General features: G+C 46.7%; 1 protein-coding gene across 1 annotated transcript in view; it reads right to left on the bottom strand.

The window, feature by feature from the left end:
- The window catches only part of plxna3 (plexin A3), a 94,686-nt gene that overhangs the window by 44,376 nt on the left and 30,629 nt on the right, over positions 1–19,681 (bottom strand). Inside the window, exon 6 of the mRNA XM_023957061.2 lies at positions 16,614–16,796. Within this exon, the coding sequence (XP_023812829.1) occupies positions 16,614–16,796 (183 nt within the window). The remainder of the gene's footprint in view (positions 1–16,613; positions 16,797–19,681) is intronic.

The following is a 19,681-nucleotide window of genomic DNA, read 5'->3' as shown; positions in this document are numbered from 1 at the left end:
GTACCTTCCAGAGACATCTGGGACAGACTCCAGGGGCCCCTGACTCTAAGCAACACAGAGCATGTGCAGAAGGCAGATTTATTATCCTCACAGACAGAGACGCCAGACGTAGAAGATGGACAGAATCTGCAGTCATGTGACCCATTGGTTTGTTCTGGGCTGACAAGAACATGGTCTGCGTGAAAATAGATGAAAGGGCAGAGCAAACAGCCTCAGGAAGACCATCCTGACCCTTTGGAGGCAGTTTCAAACCAGCCTGGCTCCACAGAGGAGGAAGAAGATTTCAGAAAAACCTCCTTTCAGTTTGGGGGAAGCCTTTCCGCAGTGACCTGCTTTGTTTTGGGTCAGATAGCGTGAGAGTGGGACGAGCACTGGGGTTGGACTTGAACAGAACCCAGCCGCAGGTCCGGCCCAAAGCCCGTCAGCACGGATCAGCGTGATCCTGGATCAGCACTGGGATTACAGCCTGCAGGAAGGCAGTCCCACGAGGTTTGGCTTAACGAAACCTCAGGAAACACATTCAAGAGCGAGCAGGAAGCCGTGATTACCTGAGGCAGTGTCCCCCGCCCCCCCAACATAGTATCTTTGCCGTTCTGCGATCAGCTGATGCTACCAATGCGGCTTCAGGACGGGATTCTGCTGCAGAGACAATCCCCTCCTCTTCAGTATTTCTGATGTGACCCACTTTCAGGTGGCGGGTGGATTTCGGCGCCTCTTACTGCAGATTTTCCTGCTTTTCTCCCTTCACCCCCCTTTCATTGCTCCTTCACTTTAGCTCTTCTCTCCAAGCTCACGTCTTCTTCCTTTCTCTTTCTGATGCAGTTTTGGTGTCATTCTAATCTGACGTCCAGCTGAAGATGCTTCCAGTCTGTGTGTTTTTGTCAACATGCCATCTTTTCCGTCTTTGCCTCAGCGGCAGAGCGGCCTTAACAGAAGCTGCTTCTCACAAAACTTACAGACTTCTTTCTGTCCGTTTTGGTTGAGAAATGCCGCTTTGAGATACAATAACTGACAGAAATGGAGCTGAAGCTGCACATAGCAGACTGGAGGAACCAAACAGCCAATGAACAGCAGCATCTTCATTATGACGGCCTTATTCAGCTTCCAACACTGTTCCTATAACGTCCTCAATACTGGAGTATAAATACTGCATAGTAATGACAGAAACATGTGAGAGGACTGGGAAAACAGGGCTTGAACTGAGGACCTGAACCACAGCCCTACAGCAGTGTTTTTCTACCAATGTGCTGTGGGAAATTGCCCTCATTCACTGATCTAAAAACATTTCCCATCTCCAGGATATCAGCTCTGTGTTCATCCAAACAGGTCCTGATAAAACACTGAGGAGTTTGGAATATGAGAGATCATAAAATACTTTTTTCTTTGTGTTTATTTGATTCTATTAAAGACACTTTGATAAGAATGACAGTACCGCGATTTAGCTGCAGCTAAAGCTGTTTTAGGAAAAGTCCCGCCCCTTTATCTGTCTCCACCAATCATTCTTGGAGGATTAATCACATGTCATCAGTCTGACCAATCAGAAGTGGTTAAAGTCTTCACTTCCTTGTTCAGATTCTGCTCATAAAGTCTCTCAGTTCCAACAAAAATACCAGCTAAAGCTCGTCTTTAGCGGTGTAGCTTCTAGATCCGTGATCCAGACCGTGGAACAAGTGAACAAAACAATGAAGATCAGAGAAGAGAGTAGTTCTGTGATCGGCGGATTCTTGGTCTACATCTCCCATGATGCATTGGGTGAAAATGACAGCGTCTCGGCACACAGTGAGTCTCTCCTCTTAAACGTCTTGAAACTACAACTAACACAAATCAAACAGTTTTTAAATCTTCTACCTTAACTTTTATCACATCTTTTAGAAAAAAACAGCTGCAACTTCCTGCTTTTTCTGCCACAATTATCACAAAAATACATGTGAGAGGGGCTGTAGATCAAAACAGAATATGAGTTTCTCCTTTTTTAATTTTTGGATGCTGGTGTGCCGTGGGAGTTTTGTCAAGGAGAAAGTGTGCCGTGGCTCAAAAAAGGTTGAAAAACACTGATGTAGATGACCGGTGGACCAAAATATAGCAATAAAGGGATGAGTCCAAGACTAAGTGTAATAGTGGGAGGTGGTCTCATTCTCTCTCTCAAATGTTTCCAGGTAGAATACTGATGTCTGCCTTCAGCTCAGATACAGGACATGTTGGAAGACTCATTCTAAACACAGAAATAATTGGAAACTTTGCCTGTGAAGGAAACAAACTCAAAGGGATTTGTTTAAGCTAAATGGAAGAGCCGGCTGCCTGCTGCATTCAGGTTCAACAGATCTGAAGCTCTTAATTCTCAAAGAGAACAACGTTTTGGAAGAGTTAAAGCATTTTGGGTTCAAGATGTCCAAAAAAACAAAGGAGACGTCCAAAAGTTGTTCTGCTGTCCCTGGATTTCCACAATGATCTGCTGTGTCACGGAGTGCAGCAACACCAGCAGATCCCTGCTGCTCTGCTACAGCATTTGGAGTTTCTGCTCTGCTTTTGCAGCATCTGATGAGGAGCAGAAATAACAGCTCCTGTTGGTGTGCAGAGTGGATTAGGATCTGCTGTGAGTTGTCATGACAACCCCAGAAGAACATGCTTCATACTCAAACGGCGCAGAAATCAACTCGGCCTTTAAAGTATGCTCCAGATTAGATTTGTTAGGAATCATTATTGCTCATCTACAGATGAGTCGCAGATTTCTGACCCGGAGTTGAAGCCGATTCATAGTTTTCTGTGGAAAAAAGTGCAGAAACACCAACAGTGAGACTGTCCAGATGTTCTCAGCCTGCTGAACCTCTGCTCAGAGGGACCATGGCAGACCGTCAGCCTGATCTCTGGTCACATGACCTATGCAGAGGCAGCCATGATGGAGATCTGCCCCCTTCACAGGGGGAAAAATGTACACGGAATCAAGTCATCACTTGGGGGTGGGGTAGGGCGAGATGGGTGGAGGCAGTTTCAGGACACCCACACGGGCTCTGAACACGAGGAGACAAGGTTCAACGTAGAACCTTTTGTACCAGAGCAAGACGCTTCAATCTCAGAAAACACCGATTTCAACACGGAGGATGAGATGATGTCAAGTGAAGACAAAGACATGGAAGGCTTTCTTCACTGCACCACCCCAAAGGCCCCCAAAAGACTCTCCAGGCCGGTTCAGGGGGTCCCGTCAAAACCACACGCTGGGTGCTGACCGCTGTGGTGTGGGTCCAGGTTGTCGGTTCTGCTCATCTTGCAGGAAGAGTCATGCGATCGGGGCATGGCACAGATCAGGGCAGATTACAGCATGTGGGGGGAGAGCAGGCCCCCACCTCCACAGTTTCACCAAAAACCATCGACTTAAGCTGTTTATGAGCAGCACGCGAGAACACCTGCCCCCCACCCACAGGTGGACAGTGGGATGGATCTGTCCATCAGCTTCCAGAGAGGATGGCGTGAGCATCTACCTTCACGAGCCTCACCACTGCACGGGGGGGGGGGGGGGGGGGGGGGGGGGGGGGACGGGACGGCACGTGAACCGTCTTCTCAGACCACACTGCTCCATGTGTGACGTCAGGCTGAGACGCGTCCTTCGGGACCGTCTTTATGGGTTTCACTCTAAAAGATGGTCAATACAGAGAGAGACCCAGACGAGGGGAGGGGGGCAGGAGGGATGGAGATGAAGTCATTTCCCAAAGCGTACATCTGAGTAAGAGGTCAAATGGCTGCTGCACCGACACACCCTAGAAGGAGAATGGCGGACGCCGCTCTGAGACTGTGACGCTCTCCTGTTACAGCCTGGAATGACAGAAACCAGGATCATTTCATTCAGACACAAACTGTCCGCCTGATCCAGACCAGAGTCCGCTTCCTGGAACGGGCCGCCCCATTTAGAAGATGTGGGAGCAGATCTGAGGCCATCAATCGATGATCAGTGGACACAAAGATCTCCGCTGATTGCTAGATTAACCCAGTCACCCTTTTAGGAGTAAAATATACCTGCTGTAACCCAGAAAACATTTCTGATCCACAAATATCACAAGGAGCTTGATTTTGTTTCTGTGGAACTACAATAAAAACCTCAAAGACTCCCAAGTGGAATTCAGCTCTTCTGACGTGTAACCTTTCCAAAATAAAACATTTACCTGATCATCATTCAAAAAACCTATTCGATAGTCATGATGTAACTAAGAGGATACTGAGGTCTTCTGTGTAACTTCTAATAAAGTAGTTTAAAAGGGTATTAAAAGGTAAATGAATAATAAAGTAGATTGTTGTCATCTAGGTAAAAGAATGAGACTGTTTTGTATCGCCACACAGTTGGTTGATTTGTGGACCATGTGTGAAGATGTGTGAGCGATTATGTGAGGGGGAAAGACACACAACGCTACTGGAAACTGACAGCTCTGTCGGGGTATTGAGGGGTGTCATCAGAAAAGAAAATAAATGCAAACTTTAGCTTTCCTACACGCTGACACACACACACACACACACACACCCACAGGCACACACACACACACGTTTCAGGCTGGAAAGTGGAGGGAGGTGTGGATCTGATGGAAGCCGCGCCTTCATTGAAGTTTTGTCTACAGAAATCCTGAAAGTCTTCAACCCACATGTGCCCCCCCCCCCCCCCCCCCCCCCACACACACACACACATCACACAGACGTGCAGCTTTTCATTGGCTTTGGTTTGACAGCAGCCGCTTTAGCTGCTTGTCTTTGAAGCCCCCCCCCCCCATTTAAAGCCACAGTGGTCAGCGGTCAGCATCAGTCAGGGGCACAGAGCTATGGCAGTGCTCCGGTACGATGACTGCAGACAGATCTATGCAACATTTTGAAGAATCGAGGTGAAACGTATTTCTGTGCAGACTCTCTCTCTCTCTCTCTCATGCAGAGGATGCTGCTTAAAATGCATCAAAGTGTTAAAGCAACAGGTAAGAGGTGATTAACCAAACACAAAGCATCTAAGTTTGCTGTTTACAGTTTAGCTGAAGAGAATCTGCATCTTAAAGAAGCCTCTGTGGACGTTTAACTTCTGGAATATCGTGTTTCCATGAAGCAGACGAGTACTGATGCAGCACAGCCTCTGACAGCAGCTTATAACTTTATCACAGGAGCTGCTCCCACATCTGGACGCCCCCCTCCCCCCTTCAGAGTTACAGCTTCAAGATGACGTTTTGACACATTGATTCATGCCTGCAGGACCACGCCCACCTCCGCGCCCCGCTCACTACACGCTTGAGCTCCAGCGCCATGGAAACCAAATCCCAGCGCAGAGTTCACACACACACACACACTCATGCGCGCTCCGGCAGGGGGGCTGAATGCACAAACAGGCAAACAGGAGCATGAAAGCGCAGAAACACGGCCTGGATTTATGGGTGTCTGTTCAAACCCCAACAGCAGCTGCTCATCCGGGAGAGGACATAAATCTGCACCCAGGCTTCAGCTGCGGCCTGCTGCTGATCATTAGAGGCTGATAGAGGGCAGGTGGGCATCAAGAAGGGACAGGGGTCAGAGAAAACCACCAGTCCCATTAGCTGTCACGCACCTAGGTGTGTGACATTTGTTCCCCGCATTTGTCCCATTATTAGAGTCTTTGGAAGGACGCGGACCGGGTTTGAGCCCATAACACTCTACCCCAAAACCACTGAGCAGTCTTTCTGCAGCGCTCACATCTTCCATCTTGGTGATGATGTCTCACACAAATGTTGGGACATGACTTCTGTCTCAACACAATGAATAATGAAAAAAGACAAATACTCTGTCTGCAAATGCAGACTCTGCACAAACAAAGCAGCTTTCAGGCCCGAGGAGGCTAAACGCTGCAAAGAAGCACATGCTTCATGGTTTTTCTGTTGTTTATTTGCAGCAGGGAAGCAGCGGGAGCTGATTCCAGAGGAAACCACACTGACTCAGAGCTCAGCCTCACCAAAGGACAAAGACTGAGTCTGACGCTGCAACCACATGAAGGTCTGTGCTCCACGTTCTCCACGTTGGTTGAAGAACGTTCCGTTCAGCAAATCCTTCAAACGTGACACAAAACCAGAAATGAAATCAGATCATTTTGTTTTCTATTTATCAAAATGAACCAGGAGGAAATGAGGCCTTTGGTCCCAAACTAAAGGTGACGTGATCCTCACTCACAGTCAGAGCCTGTTTCTCCATTCAGTCACATCTTCTCCCCTCACAGATCTTTTACTGGACTGTCTGCTGACTCGAAATCAGAAACTACAACAAAAAGTTCTGTAGATGTCCTACTGCAGCTCAGAACAGGAGATCCTGGTCTCAGAGAACTGACTCCTGATGATGCCGGTGGCAATGCTGAGCAAAGCTGTTCAATGAGGAGAGCAGGACATTATCCAAAAGTGTTGCTGAGGATCAGTGAAACCCTGCATGGCTTGATGAATGAAACCTAAACACTGTGAAACACGAGTCAGTACGCCTACGGCCACAGCAGTCAGGAGCATCACAGAGTGAAGGAAAACATTTACATCTGATTTAGGATGTCTTCTATCCAATCACATTATCAGAAGGAATCTCTACCAAAGCTGACCAAAATAATAACTTCTCCAAAAAAAGCACTTGTAGCTTAACTTGTCCCAGGTTTGGGGGGAATTAGGTCATGCCAGTGAGTTAGGTAGTCTATCTGGGGGTTAACTGACCATATGTCAGTTCTGAACTTTTTTAGAAAAAACTGCCAGTTCTCTTGTAAATTCCTTTAAGTTCAATCACTTGGTGGGTAAAAAAGAAGTCTGGCGGCAGGCAACAGTAAAAAAAGGTCCCTGATTTTATTCCTGTTTTTATTTTCCCCCTCTCTGGTTAATGCGGGGCAGTAAGCCTTCAAACCCGCTCTCAGAACACGAATGTGGAGAACACATTTCAGACTTTAACTTGGATGCAAATAGAAGAAAGCAATCTCCATCTTCACGTCTCTCACACCTGACCTTGTGCACGCTGGACGGGGCAGATCAGGGGGCTTGTGCACGCTGGACGGGGCAGATCAGGGGGCTTGTGCACGCTGGACGGGGCAGATCAGGGGGCTTTGACTAAATGTGTCAAAAAACATGATTTCCTTTGGAGGAGGACTTTAAGGAATGTCAGGATGGAATGTACCATTGTCATGCGTGTGGTAAGTGTATCATGAGTGTTTGTCAGAATAATGGAAGCTACATGCACTGATCATGTACGGGTCATACGGCGGCCCAAGTCATTATTAAGGCCATCATGAGTTGTGACTACAGCTTAGTATGCTTCAAAAATCTCAATACTACTAAATAATACAAATGAGATATTCTAGTCAAACTGCCTCAGTTATCCACATCAGCGCCCCCAAAACTTCTCATTATAGCCCATTATAAACTAAAAACTTTAAGAAAGCCTAAGAAGGGATTATACCAAAACCACAGGAACCCAACTTATGCCAGACTGTAACGTGTTAAAAGCATTCTAACTGAAAGTTACTCAGTTAACCTGAAAGCCTGTCCCGACCGTTTTCAATGAGCTTAAAACACCTGAAAATGTGAGGAAAACTCACCCCCCCCCCCCCTTCATACAAATACAGCATCTGGAAGCTGCTGCAGGTTCAGTAAAGACTGATCCTTCAGACGACAGAGGCTGACAGTAAACTGCTGCAGATTGGGATCAGCTGTCTGCATAATTAACCAGTTAAAAAATCCATTCCTTCAGGACTAATTTACAGTTATTTTCCTTCCCTCATATGTGACCACAATTAAGATTGAAACGGTTTATTTTGAAACTGCTGTTGATCTTTAACTGCAGTTAATAGCTTTGAAGCCGTTAGTCATTTCCAGCAGCTGAAACACGTCTCCTCAAAGGAGAAACCTCTTTTCCAGACTGAAAACTCCGCTCAGAGCAGCCCAGCACCAGCTTTTCTCTGCATCTTCATCATCATCATCATCGTTTTCCATCTGAGTAAAACGCCGCTTGCCGTCTCGGCACAGTTCCTTTTGTGCCTGAATCCACCGATGACTCGTTTTTCCTCAGATTGTATTTGCAGGTGAGGGGGAGAACAAAGCAGGTGACGTGCTGTCAGGTGAGCTGCACAGGTGCAGCCATCTCACAAATCCCTAGCTAATCAATAATGATCATTAGAGGAAGCAGCTCTTCATTCGCTCTGACATCGGCTGAGGTCTGGTTCGCCTCCAGATTTCTGCTCCGCTCTGAAAGAAAAGCAGGTGCAGCCTTCTTCTGGAAATAATCATCCATAAAAATCTGAATCAACAGATTCATTTCCCTCTCAGCTCGCTGTGAGGATCCACTCCCCACTTGTAGCTGAAAACAGCAGAGGAGGGAAGCAGGTGCAGGCAGCTCGCTTGCAAACAGACATTACTGTTATTAGAATAAAAGCTTTAATTCCCCGTCGTCTCATTAGCCAATAATGGCTCTCTTTCCTCTGAATGCTGCAGCTGATTGGCCGACTCGTCTCCACTAATTCACTTTGTGTTCGTGGATAAAAGGATGAGGAGGAAGTCCTTTTTTCTTTGAAAAACCTTTCAGGCTGTCAGACTCGATCTGCCAAAAAAACACAACAGTTTCTCATTTTTCTTCTTGACTCAGGGAGGCGGCGCAGCAGAGCATCTCTAATCACCAGCTACTTTGGCAGCAGTTTCAGCTGTGGTGCTTTAGGAACGGACAGAGAGGCGGGCCTGACATGAAGAGCTGGACCCCGGCGTCCGAGCTGGACCCCGGGTCCCGGGTACCCGGGGCTGGACCCCGACCAGTTCAGATAACCGACAACAAACTGGCAGATGTCAATCACCTAACCTCACAAACTCAGTCTGAGTCCCACTCCAACTAGATTTTTCTCGACTGTAAAATCGTTCAGGTGGTCTTTTGATTATAATTCTGCAATATTTAGTCAAAAATCAAAAAGTCTGTGTGGTACACATAGTTTCTGCAGAGCTGCAGGAACTCAGAAATTAGCCTTTGGATTGGACAGGACTGTTGGTGCGCAAGTTAGCCAAGCTAATCTCCCAGCATGCCTTTGTTTACATTCTCTCCTGCTAGCGACAAGCACCTGACAAGCCCGAGCTAACATTAAGCCAGCAACGCAACTGTAAGCACCATCAGAGGAATCCAGGTGCACACTTTGGAGCCGACGGCAGCTCGGAGAGGACAATCTTTCTGCAAGTGGAGGATTTAGATTTGGAGCGGAGAAAAGCCAGATTTTTGGCAGTAGCTGCGTCATAAGTCTGATATTTTCAAACATCCGGTCTTCATCTGCTACTGGTCAAAGGCGATTTGAATAAAAACATGGTCATAAACCCACTTTTAATGTTAAATTCTAGTTTACATGTCCTCCATCCATCCATCCATCCATCCGTTCATCTTCTGCTAATCCAAGACCGGGTTGTGGGGGCAGCAGTCTAAAGCGAGGATGTCCAGACTTCCCTCCCCCCGCCCACTTCCTCCAGCTCCTTTGGGGGGACCCCAAGACGTTCCCTGGGGCCTCCGCCAATGTTCTCAATTAGGAGAAAAATGCAACAAGAACATGTTAAAATCACTAAAAACACCACCGTCATTGGAATGGGTTTTTTAAAGTGTCCAGGAGTCTGCATGTGTGTTTGTAACAGTGTCTGCACAGATGTGTGTAGTCAAAGTACACACAGTGTACTACAGTGTGGTGGGCTTTGTTTTAACCGTTTGCTTCAGACTGAAGACAAACACAGATGAGTCCATATGAAAGGACGAGCTGTGGTCCTTTAGCGCTGCTTCAGTCTTGAGGCTGGAAGGTGGAGGATCTGATCTCTGCTCATGAAGCCGCACAATTCAGTCAACTTTAGGGATACGAGGCTCAGAAAAAAGGCCCCTGTTTTAAGCTGTTTCTCTGGACGTTTCTTGTTCCTCAGCGGCTCCTGCATTCAGTCACCCCATTTTCATTGAAGGTCTGAGGAGTGGGTCTCTTTTAGTGCTACATCAGTGACTTTGCGCGTGCACAAGTGTGTGCATCTGTGAATCTATGGTTAAGGTGGGAGGAGCCTCCAGCCTTTGCCTCCCGTCTCTTGGAGGAGGAGCAACTTCCTTCAGAAACATTTGAGCTTTTGTTCAAATGTGGATCTGCAGATGAGCTCCGCAGCATGAAGTTTGGTTTGTGTGTGTGTGTGGGGGGGGTGGGGTGGGGGGGGGGGTTGCGGTCATTGCAGGATGCCCCCCCCCCAGGCCTGTTTGTTTTGGAAGCACAACAAGGACTCTCTCGCACACTCTCAAGCTTGCAGGGAAGGCTTTACTAGGACTTTACATTCATTCCAGTCTTTTTGTTTCACATCAACAAGCGCAGACCCTTCAGTGGGTTCCAGAACCTGCAGAACCTCAAAACCAGGCCCCAGCATGAGCTCTGGGCCCGAATGGGTCAGTGGTTTCACCAGAGAACGCAACTTAAACAACACACACTTGTGTGGGCCCATCACTGTCAAACCTCACCCCAAAAACCCAGAACATCTTTAGAATCTGTTTCCGGACCTTCCAGCTGGTCTGGACCCATTTGAAAAACGACCTGAACCGACACACACACACCCTTCCTCCTGGGACCTCCGGGTTCCCGTCCTCTCATTTGCTGCTGTCAGATCAGCTGATACAAACAATTACTTCTGTTGCTATGGAAACTAATCCAGAAGAGGACAGCAGCGTGGTGAAGCTCCTGCTCCCACAGAAACTCCTCCTCAGCTGGGCTGCAGCAGGAGATCCATGTGTGGGTCTGAGGAGGAGGAGTCTGTTTGTTCTGAGGAAGAACATTTGAGGACAGCAAAAAGAATTCTGCACATCGACTAGATCTAAGAGGATCTCAGAGCCAAAGACGGTTCCGCTCAAGTCTGGTAAATAAACTCTGAATGCAAACCAAATGCTGTGTCTTATCCAGAACCAAGACGAGGAAGAGGAGGAGGACAGAGAGCAGCGGTCATTTCATGATGAGTGAAGCTGAGGAGACACTAAACAGAAGCCGGTTCTTCCTCGCTGACTGGAGGGTCTGGTTTGTGGTGTCGGCTCATGTTTCAGCAGAACAGAACCATCCAGTTCTGTTTGGTACCAAAGTCGTTCTATGGAGTTCCTTTATTCTCATCTGTTAAGGACCCAAACAAGACAACATTCCTCCTTTCTGTTAAGGTGGAATGTTCCAATTAAGGTGGAGATTTACAGGCACCTCTTCTTGTTGACTTTATGTAAAATGTGAGGAGCTTGATCCACTGAGGACAAACCCTCCCGGTCTGTGGAACCATCCTCAGACTTGGCCGGTGTCGCCCCGACTGCGGCAGGCGACCAGGGAAAGCTCATCAGAGTCTGGCTGTGGGACCAAGCCGCCTGCTCTGGATCCACATGCAGCCTTAAAGCTTCAGAGGAAGCAGTTTCTGCAGGAGCTTCACCTGTTTGCTGCTCTTCATCGGCTTTGAGAGCAGAGCTGCAGCGATGAAGCGTCTGTCCCGTCTGCATTCTTCATCACATTTTCATGATGACGCTGCTTCTGCGCAACTCAAAAACGCTGCTTATTACTGAGCATGGTGGTTGGATTGTTTCTAAGATAAACATCATCTGATATCTAACATTGGATGTTTGAGTCATTTTCTTGTAGTTTTGAGTTTTCAGTCATAAAACCTGTTTTAAAATGATATCAAGTTTTTGTTCAAAACCAAACGAGCTAAATTAAACCTTGAAACGTGAAATCTGACAAAGATAAATGCTGAAGGAAAAGAGGAAGATGTGCTGAAGTGAGAGGGAGCAGCGAGGAGGAGGAGCAGCAGCCTGTCTGAGGAAGATAAAGTCAACACCGGGTCTGAGTTATGACTTGTTGTTCTTCCTTCATCACAGCAAAGTGTCGGGGGACAGCCCGAGGTGCAGCACACCCCCCACGGCGCTCCCCCAACCAAGATTCATGGCTGCTGTTAGGAGCGGCTTTCAGACGGCAGGATCTCTGCACTGAACCGCTCCTCTTCTGAGGGCGGGGGGCCGCTCACCTGTGAGGAAAGATCCAGCCCTCGTCTTCATCATCTTCATCGCTGACATCCCAAAGTTTCCCCCTGACCAAACCAAGAGATCGCTGCTTAGAGCAGAAATGAAGGTTTTTCACCACTGAGTCAGGACCGCTGACGGTCTCCGAGAACTGGACTGAGATGGTGTGACGTGACTAACAAAAACGGTCGCCCTCCCGTCCAGCCAAGAGAAGCCAGTTTTCCAGGAAACAGACGGCGGCATTTGGAGCCAGACGACAGTGAGGCGGTCTGAGCATTGGTTTCTATAGCAACTACTGTCACCAATCAGGAGCAAGCTTGTTCAAAGTCCACACCCCTTCCACTGAAAGTGCGTTCAGATCAATCTGTCAGTCAAACATTCGAGGTGGGGGCCAGCGGGCACCACATGATTTTATTGACGCATCTGATTGGCAAGTTTATCTTAAATAACTTATAATGAAGAAAAAATATCTTGAAACAAAATGAGGATCATCAAAGGTATCAGATCCAGAATGCTTCTTCTGACCAATAGAATGACTGATTACAGCTGTTTATGTCTAAACAAGTCTGTGGGATTTTGGCTTCTTGGAGCCACCAGGTACTTCCTGTTCGGAACGCCAGGGGGGGCGGGGTCACGCAGTCCAGCTCTCTTATGCAGTCAATTGTCAGAATGTGCCTTATCCATGCATGAAGCTCAGTTTATAACGTCTCGTCGTTTTGTTTATCAGTCATTCAAGTTACCCCCCCCAGACAAACACACACACACACACACACACACACACACACACACACACACACACACACATACACTGCTTAATTCAATTCATTAGCTGAAGCTCTCGTCCCACAGAGAGACAGTCAGAGCTTTCAAATTAGGAGCCACAGGAATGCTTTGTGCCGGAGCCACAGGTGAGCCGTCAGCCTGGCCTGGTGAAACGCTGCTGCTCTGGTAGTGACGCATGAACAAACAGGTCCTGAAAACACTCCCAAAGTTCAGGAGTGCATCCATCCATGGACCATGGACCATGTCAGTTGGCTTCCTGCTGGCGTTCCCTATAGAAGTTATTTTGTTGTGTTTGCTAAACTGATGCAGTCTTTAAAATGTGCTGTGACAACAAAGGGATCATTCATAACCCTGAATATTGATGACAGTGACTCATGTTTAGGGAAAATGAATTCCAAAGTAGATCATGAGGCCCAACAGTCCCACAACCCAGTGGGATACCAGCCCATCTCCAAGCAAAATACGAAATAGTGGCTCCTTGTCATTGGAGACAACAATGGCTTCCAGCTCAAATCTATGATTCCTCTCAGAAATGACAGCTACAATAATCAATGTAGAAAACGCAGTCACCAAAGATTCAGATTTCCTTAGAAATGAGAACAAGCAGAATAAGCCGCACCGCCTCAACACCGGCAAAACTGGACCATGAAAAGGTCAGTGAAGGTCAGTGAAGGTGGGCTTAGAAAAAGGATGACATGCCCCTGTTCACCTGTACAATCTCTGCCACACCTCTCGTACCCTTAAGACATTGTGAAATAACTAGTTACAAGATTAACCTTCAACTAGGAGAACCAATGGAAAAGCAAATGAAACAGCTGTCTTGGAATAAAGACGTGCTATAACCACACCCATCAAACAGACTACAGGAAGTGCTGCGTCTCTCTCTGGGTTGGTGGATGAATGCGATTACAATCAGTTTTTATTTGATTTGAAATGGTTTATTTCAAGTAATCACAGAATAATGGACAAAACAATACAATAAGCATTCAGATATTCATTCAAAGACGTATCAAACTTGGTATAATTAGATATTAAACCAAAGATTGCTTGAAAGGGAGTGGAGGGAAATGAATTTATATAATCCCTGTCCTAATGTAACCATTTTATTACATGATTAATCATTATCCGGTTCATAACTTTTCATCTGATATCAATGCCTTAAATGCCTAAACACAGTTTAATCAGTTTAATTTGATTGTTTTATTCTAAACTTCTTTATTTATTTAGAATGTTGTCTAAAACGGCAAACTTGTCTTTTTTAAGCTAAAGGCCCAAATGTCTTCTTGGACGTTGTTTTATAGGAACTAAGCCGGCGGTGATGAACCGGCAGAAGGATTGAAGGTGGAGCCTGACTCACTTTATCAGGACTGTGGGCAGATGTGGGAGCAGCTCCACTGGACCAATCTTCTGCTGAGAACCGTTCTCCAAGCCCACCTCTGGAGGTCCAGAAGCCAGTTTAGACTCCTGACTTGGTTTCTACAGAGACGGTAAACCACTTCTTGTGTTCTTACATTTGTCTGACGAAAAGGAAAGAAAACTCACCTGTAGCTCCACAGCTGCATCCTTTTTGGAGTTTTATTTTGAAAGTGTCCTTAAGTTGGTGTGGAGGTTTTAGCACTTTGACATTTTTTTCTAAATATAAAGCGCATTTCTTTCTAAATAAAATGTATTATAATTATTATTGTTTTACTCTCTGGGTAAGAATCGGGCCAGAACCCCCCCTGGACTAGTTTTGCTTAGATGAGATCAGTCTAAAGGGGTTTATGCTAATATTCTATAGCATTTGTGACTGTTTATAGTGTACTTTGAAAGACCCACTCCAATGAAAATGGTGTTTTTGGTGCCTTTAACACGATCTAGAAGCATTTTCCTGATGGTGGAGGACAAAGATAAAGAAAATTAAGATAAAAATTGCATTTCTGAGTATGCTGTTGTGGGCGGGAGTGTAAAGGCCTGTTCACACCGGGACGAATTTCGCGCGCGATATTCGCCGACGTGTAACGCCTCGTGACTAAACAAAGGGCACCAATGTGAGTGTGCACACCGACGCGAAATAACGCCACGCGTCAAAGCGGCACTTTTTAAAAAACGCCTCGAGTCGTTTTTTTGGTTCGACGCGCCGCGTCGGAAACTAAACGACCAATGAGAACGGCGCATTTGCACACCTGTCTGGAGCCTCTGAAGTTACAGTAAAACACAACTTGGGGGCGCTCAAACACAAAACTGCCTTGCTGAGCACACATACCAGCGAAGAAGATAGACGCCAAGTAGCGTCTACACTGCCGCGAAGAAATAATGACGGACATTCTAAAATATCCCCAAACCAAACACCAGACGGCACATACATGACCTGAAGACCTTTGGTCAAAAGATGATCGCAGGGCGACTTTAGAGACGTGTTCTTTATTCAGAGGAGACCTCCACTGTTTTTCCTTGTTTGTCTTTCTCTCTGAAATGTTGACATTCTTTTTATCGACGGTTGCATTTACTGTATAGCCTGCAGCTGTGTTTTGTAACGTCTGGCTGCAGGTTCGCAGAGGGGGGGGGGTTGGAATTCAGTGGGAGGGAGGGAGACTGTCAGAAGGTGAAGATCTCACACTAAACAACCAGGATCAACGCACTTTCTAGTCCTGCTTTGAAAGGTTTCAGGGGAGGCGGTTCAGGTCTGATCATCTTATTCTTTCAATAGTACTACTAATAGTACTACTATTCAGATTACTTACAATAGGGCCTGGCATCACTGCCAAATCCTGGACTGATTTAAATTCACAGGATCATGAGTTGATTTATGTTTCAATCCTGTATAATTCAATCTAAACATTTTTTTATAAACAGTTTTATTCAGTTAAGATCAAAAGATTTTTCATTTCTAGCATCCCAAACTGAACAAAGAAGGAAACTTCATCAATACTAATGTGAGCCATTGCATCAAAAACTAACAGAAAAGCTGTTTTCAGAAAACTGATCATAGGAGTAATGGATCAACACAGCAGCCTGGACACACAGAGGGATTCAAATCCATCAATACATTTATTACAACAGAGGAGCATTCATTTTGAATGTCATGCTGATGAAAGGCGTCTTAACACAGAGACCAGGTTCATGGATCACAGCCTTCCTCCCTGCTGCCCCTTCGGGCAGATACGGCCGATTTCTCTTCCTACGGGCAATGCGGCGAACTGAACACCTAAACAACACATAAGGGGAGTTCTGTGCTGTCTGATATAATATAACATTTTTGTAAAAACTATTTTATTTGGTTAGGACAAAAAGATTTTTCCCACCGTACGACAGCATCACCTGTACGTCATCCCTACAAATACTTCATGATACATTTAGCACATGCACCACAACGGTACAATCCATTTTCATGACGTCTCTTAAGGTGGACACATGAGCGTCATGGGAACCTGCCCTCCCGTAAAGATGCAACCGCTCCTCTACGACCCCCCAAGGGCCAGGACAACCCAAAAACCCAGAGCACCCGTGCGGGTCGACCCCCACGCAGGTCATGTGACTAAAGCATAAACAGCAGCTTCAGAACCGGGAAAGGTGGTTCTAAAGACAACAGAACACAACAGACAAATTCAAGGATGGGGAGAATTCAACCTCAGAACCCGAATACCACACAGAGCTAACCAGAACCAGATCTAAATAAGCTAAGCACAGAGCACGCTGACACCCCCCCACCACCACCACCACCACACTCACACACACACTTTTCATCATTTTTCCTGTCTATTCTTCTTTGTTTCACTTCCCTCCTTCCTTTCTCACCAAATGCCGGAAACTCACACCTCAGAATCAGCACAGAGACCAAAGGCACCTTAATCTGCCCCCCCCCCGGGCCCTACCTTCTTCAGCTGGCCGCTCCGGGTCCCCACAAACACCACAGTGTGCTCCCCGTAGGTGTAGCCAGCCACGGCCCCCATGCCCTCGGTCCGGTCCTCGTACAGCGGGAAGCCCTCGATCACCCTCAGGCCTCCGAGGGGCTGGTTCAGCACCAGGCCGCAGAAGTCGTCTCCAATCTGGTGGGGCTGCAGACGGACAGAGGAACGTCAGTGGAGAAGCACAAAGTGCACCAAAACAGAGTTTTTTACTAGTAACAATTCTCTATAAAACACAAATGTTTGTTTCTCTGCAAAAAGGGCCACATCTGAGAGGAACCTGCGTTTGTGGAACGCTGGGCTTCATCCAACCATAGAAGCTTTCCACAGGAAGCCAGCTGCTACCCCCCCCCCCCCCCCATCTCTGAACTGTCAGTCACCCATTGACTCAATCTGACCTTTGACAGCACAGAATATCCAGAATCCTTCATTGTTCAAATGACCGAAGGATGTATCAAATGTGAAATGAGCAGAACTTTAGCTGAGGAGGCCAAAAACCTTTCAGATCCGTTCTCCTGCTTCAGAGACAGGATTTAGCCCACATCCTCAGAAACAACGCTCCTCATCTCAGTATTGGGGTTCGTTTGTGGATCTCAGCTGTTCCAGCTGAAAGGTCACCGTTCTCCAGTGATGAACCTCTGCTCAGCAGGAAACTCTTTTCCCTGACCTCTCCTGGTTCTGTCTGCTCCAAAGTGCAGCTCTGGTGGAGTTTCCCTCACAGAGTCTGGCTGTTAGGAAACAGGTTATTAAAGGGGCCTCTCCCTCAGAGGTCGGCCAACACCCCCTCATCAGCGGGTTAAAGGCCTCCGTGCCTCACAGAGCAGAACTTTGAGGCTCTGAAACGCTGCAGCAGCCTTTCTTCTGCTGTCAGGCTTTCATGGTGAAGAGCAGCTTCATGGAAACCACAGCCGTTTCTGTGTTTTCTGCTTCTGATGCAACAGACGCAGAGCGGAGTAAATGTAAACATCAGGAACTCCTGTTTCATCTCAGCTTCAGAGGGGAAACATGGGGGGGGAATCATTTAAAAATCATTTACAAAGCATTTTGTTCAGGCTTTTGTTTTAATTGGTTCCTTTCTGGAGTAAAAAGCAAGATGCTCCTCTAAAAATGCAAATGAGTGAGCGTCTGGAGACTGATGATCAGCTGACTGACAGGAAGCATGGCCCCAACAACAGAGCTGTCAGCTGCAACAATGGGGGCTGCCATGAAACCCCGTCAAGAAATTAATTCAAGAAGAAAGATTGGTTCAAACTACACGCTAATCCACGTTTGTCAGCTGACTCTGACATTTGCAGCAAACGTCAACAAACCGTGGAGTCAGGGCAGGAAACACGGCGTTACACCAGAAAAGGGACAAAAGAAGAAATAGGAGGAATGGCATTCCTGCAGAGAGCGGGCTTGAACCGCTCCAAAGCTAAAATGCTGCTCCGGTGAGGGACGGTCAGCGGAAGGAGCCGCAGAAGCTGAAAGGAATCCGGGAACAAATGACAGCAAATCCGCATGGTCGCTGGATGACCTGTACAAAAGTAGAATGCTTTGTTTCCATGAAAGATCCGGTGCAGAATCAGCTGTTGACATAATGATTTCATGCATGCTGCCTGGTTCAGCTGAAGGGTTCAGGCTCAGAGGACCACAACACTCTCCTCCACAAAGCAGCACTGTTTGACAGTCCATGCATGCTCAGTGTGGGCAAACAGGCAATCCAAGACCTTTACAGGTGAGTCATCTGCACTCCATTCCTTCCCCGTGAAGGTCTGCTGCAGGCAGGCGGAGCCCGACTAAAACACGTTTGTTCTGTTCTCTGCCCGTCACACGTGTGGATCAGAATTATCTGATAAGGACACAAACGGGTGTTTATCTGCAGGAAGACCTGTAGAAAGACGTTTCATGACAGATTCACATGGTAAACATCTTAAGAGCTGCATGTGGACTGGATTTCCTGACTTCACTGGTAGGTTTATGGCCCCAAACTGGTTTGGGACCTAAGTCTGACCCAGTCTGAGCCAGATGAGACTGACTGAAGGCCACGTTTGACTCCAAAGCAGCGGCTCACCGCCATGCAACCATTCTTTGGTAGACGTGTTTTCACTGAGGGTGGGTGATCCCCGGATGAACCCTGCAGCACAGGTCTGGGGGCAGATATTTTTACCACCATTCTTGTTTTCACCTTTTAGGGTCAGATCTTCTGAATCTAGAAGCTGGTGTGGGGATTAGAGGCAAAGCTTCAGGGCCTCTTTGAGTGGGTTTAGACTTCCTCTTCATCCTCAAAGCTTCTTCTGTGTGGAATTCCCTGACATTTACCTTTGTGGGGAAGAAATCCCCTCTTATGACCCCCCCCCCCCCATGAAAACACGGTGTCAGCTTCCATGTGGACGATCCTCTCAGAAAAGAACTCTTGACAGATGTTGGAAAATAAAGGCGACATCAGACAGGAACCTGGTATGCCTTTGAAACCATGGTGTCCCACCTGGAACTGTACCAGCCCCCCCCTTTCCAGAAAGCCCTTTATGTGCAAACAGTTGTTGAAACAGTTTAACCCAAATGCTTGAATTTATTAAGAAAAAAAAAGACGTGTAAAGTTTTCACCTTTACGTTTGCATCCGCAGAGACATTTGAACATCAGCGGTTTGTTCTGATCCCTGTTAGTGAGCTCTGAGTTTATAGCAGTTATGCATAAATGCATAGTTCATCCGTTCAGTTCTGAGTTGTTCTAATTGTCACATAGTTTATGAGGAGAACACACATGTGGGTCAGGTTTACTGTGCAAACATGGATGAAACGTCTGACCTCCATCTCTTTGAAAAAAATGTACATTTAGTTTCAAACCAAAACTTGTCCCAATTCAAAATGTTATAACATTTTCTAGAATCTGCTAGAACAGACTCACTCACTGTTTTTTTTTGTCCTCCTAAATTGTATTAAAATAGCTTTTGTAAGAGGAAACCTCACATTCAGTTTTTCTGCAGTTCCTTGCTGAGCCTCTGAGCTTCTGTGCACATTGAAGACCTGGGCGAACGCCACATTACGCCATGTTG

Source organism: Oryzias latipes, chromosome 7, assembly GCF_053564925.1.
Source record: "Oryzias latipes strain Hd-rR chromosome 7, Olatipes_Hd-rR_3.1".
NCBI lineage: Eukaryota > Metazoa > Chordata > Actinopteri > Beloniformes > Adrianichthyidae > Oryzias > Oryzias latipes.
This window is presented reverse-complemented; position numbering and strand designations above follow the sequence as displayed.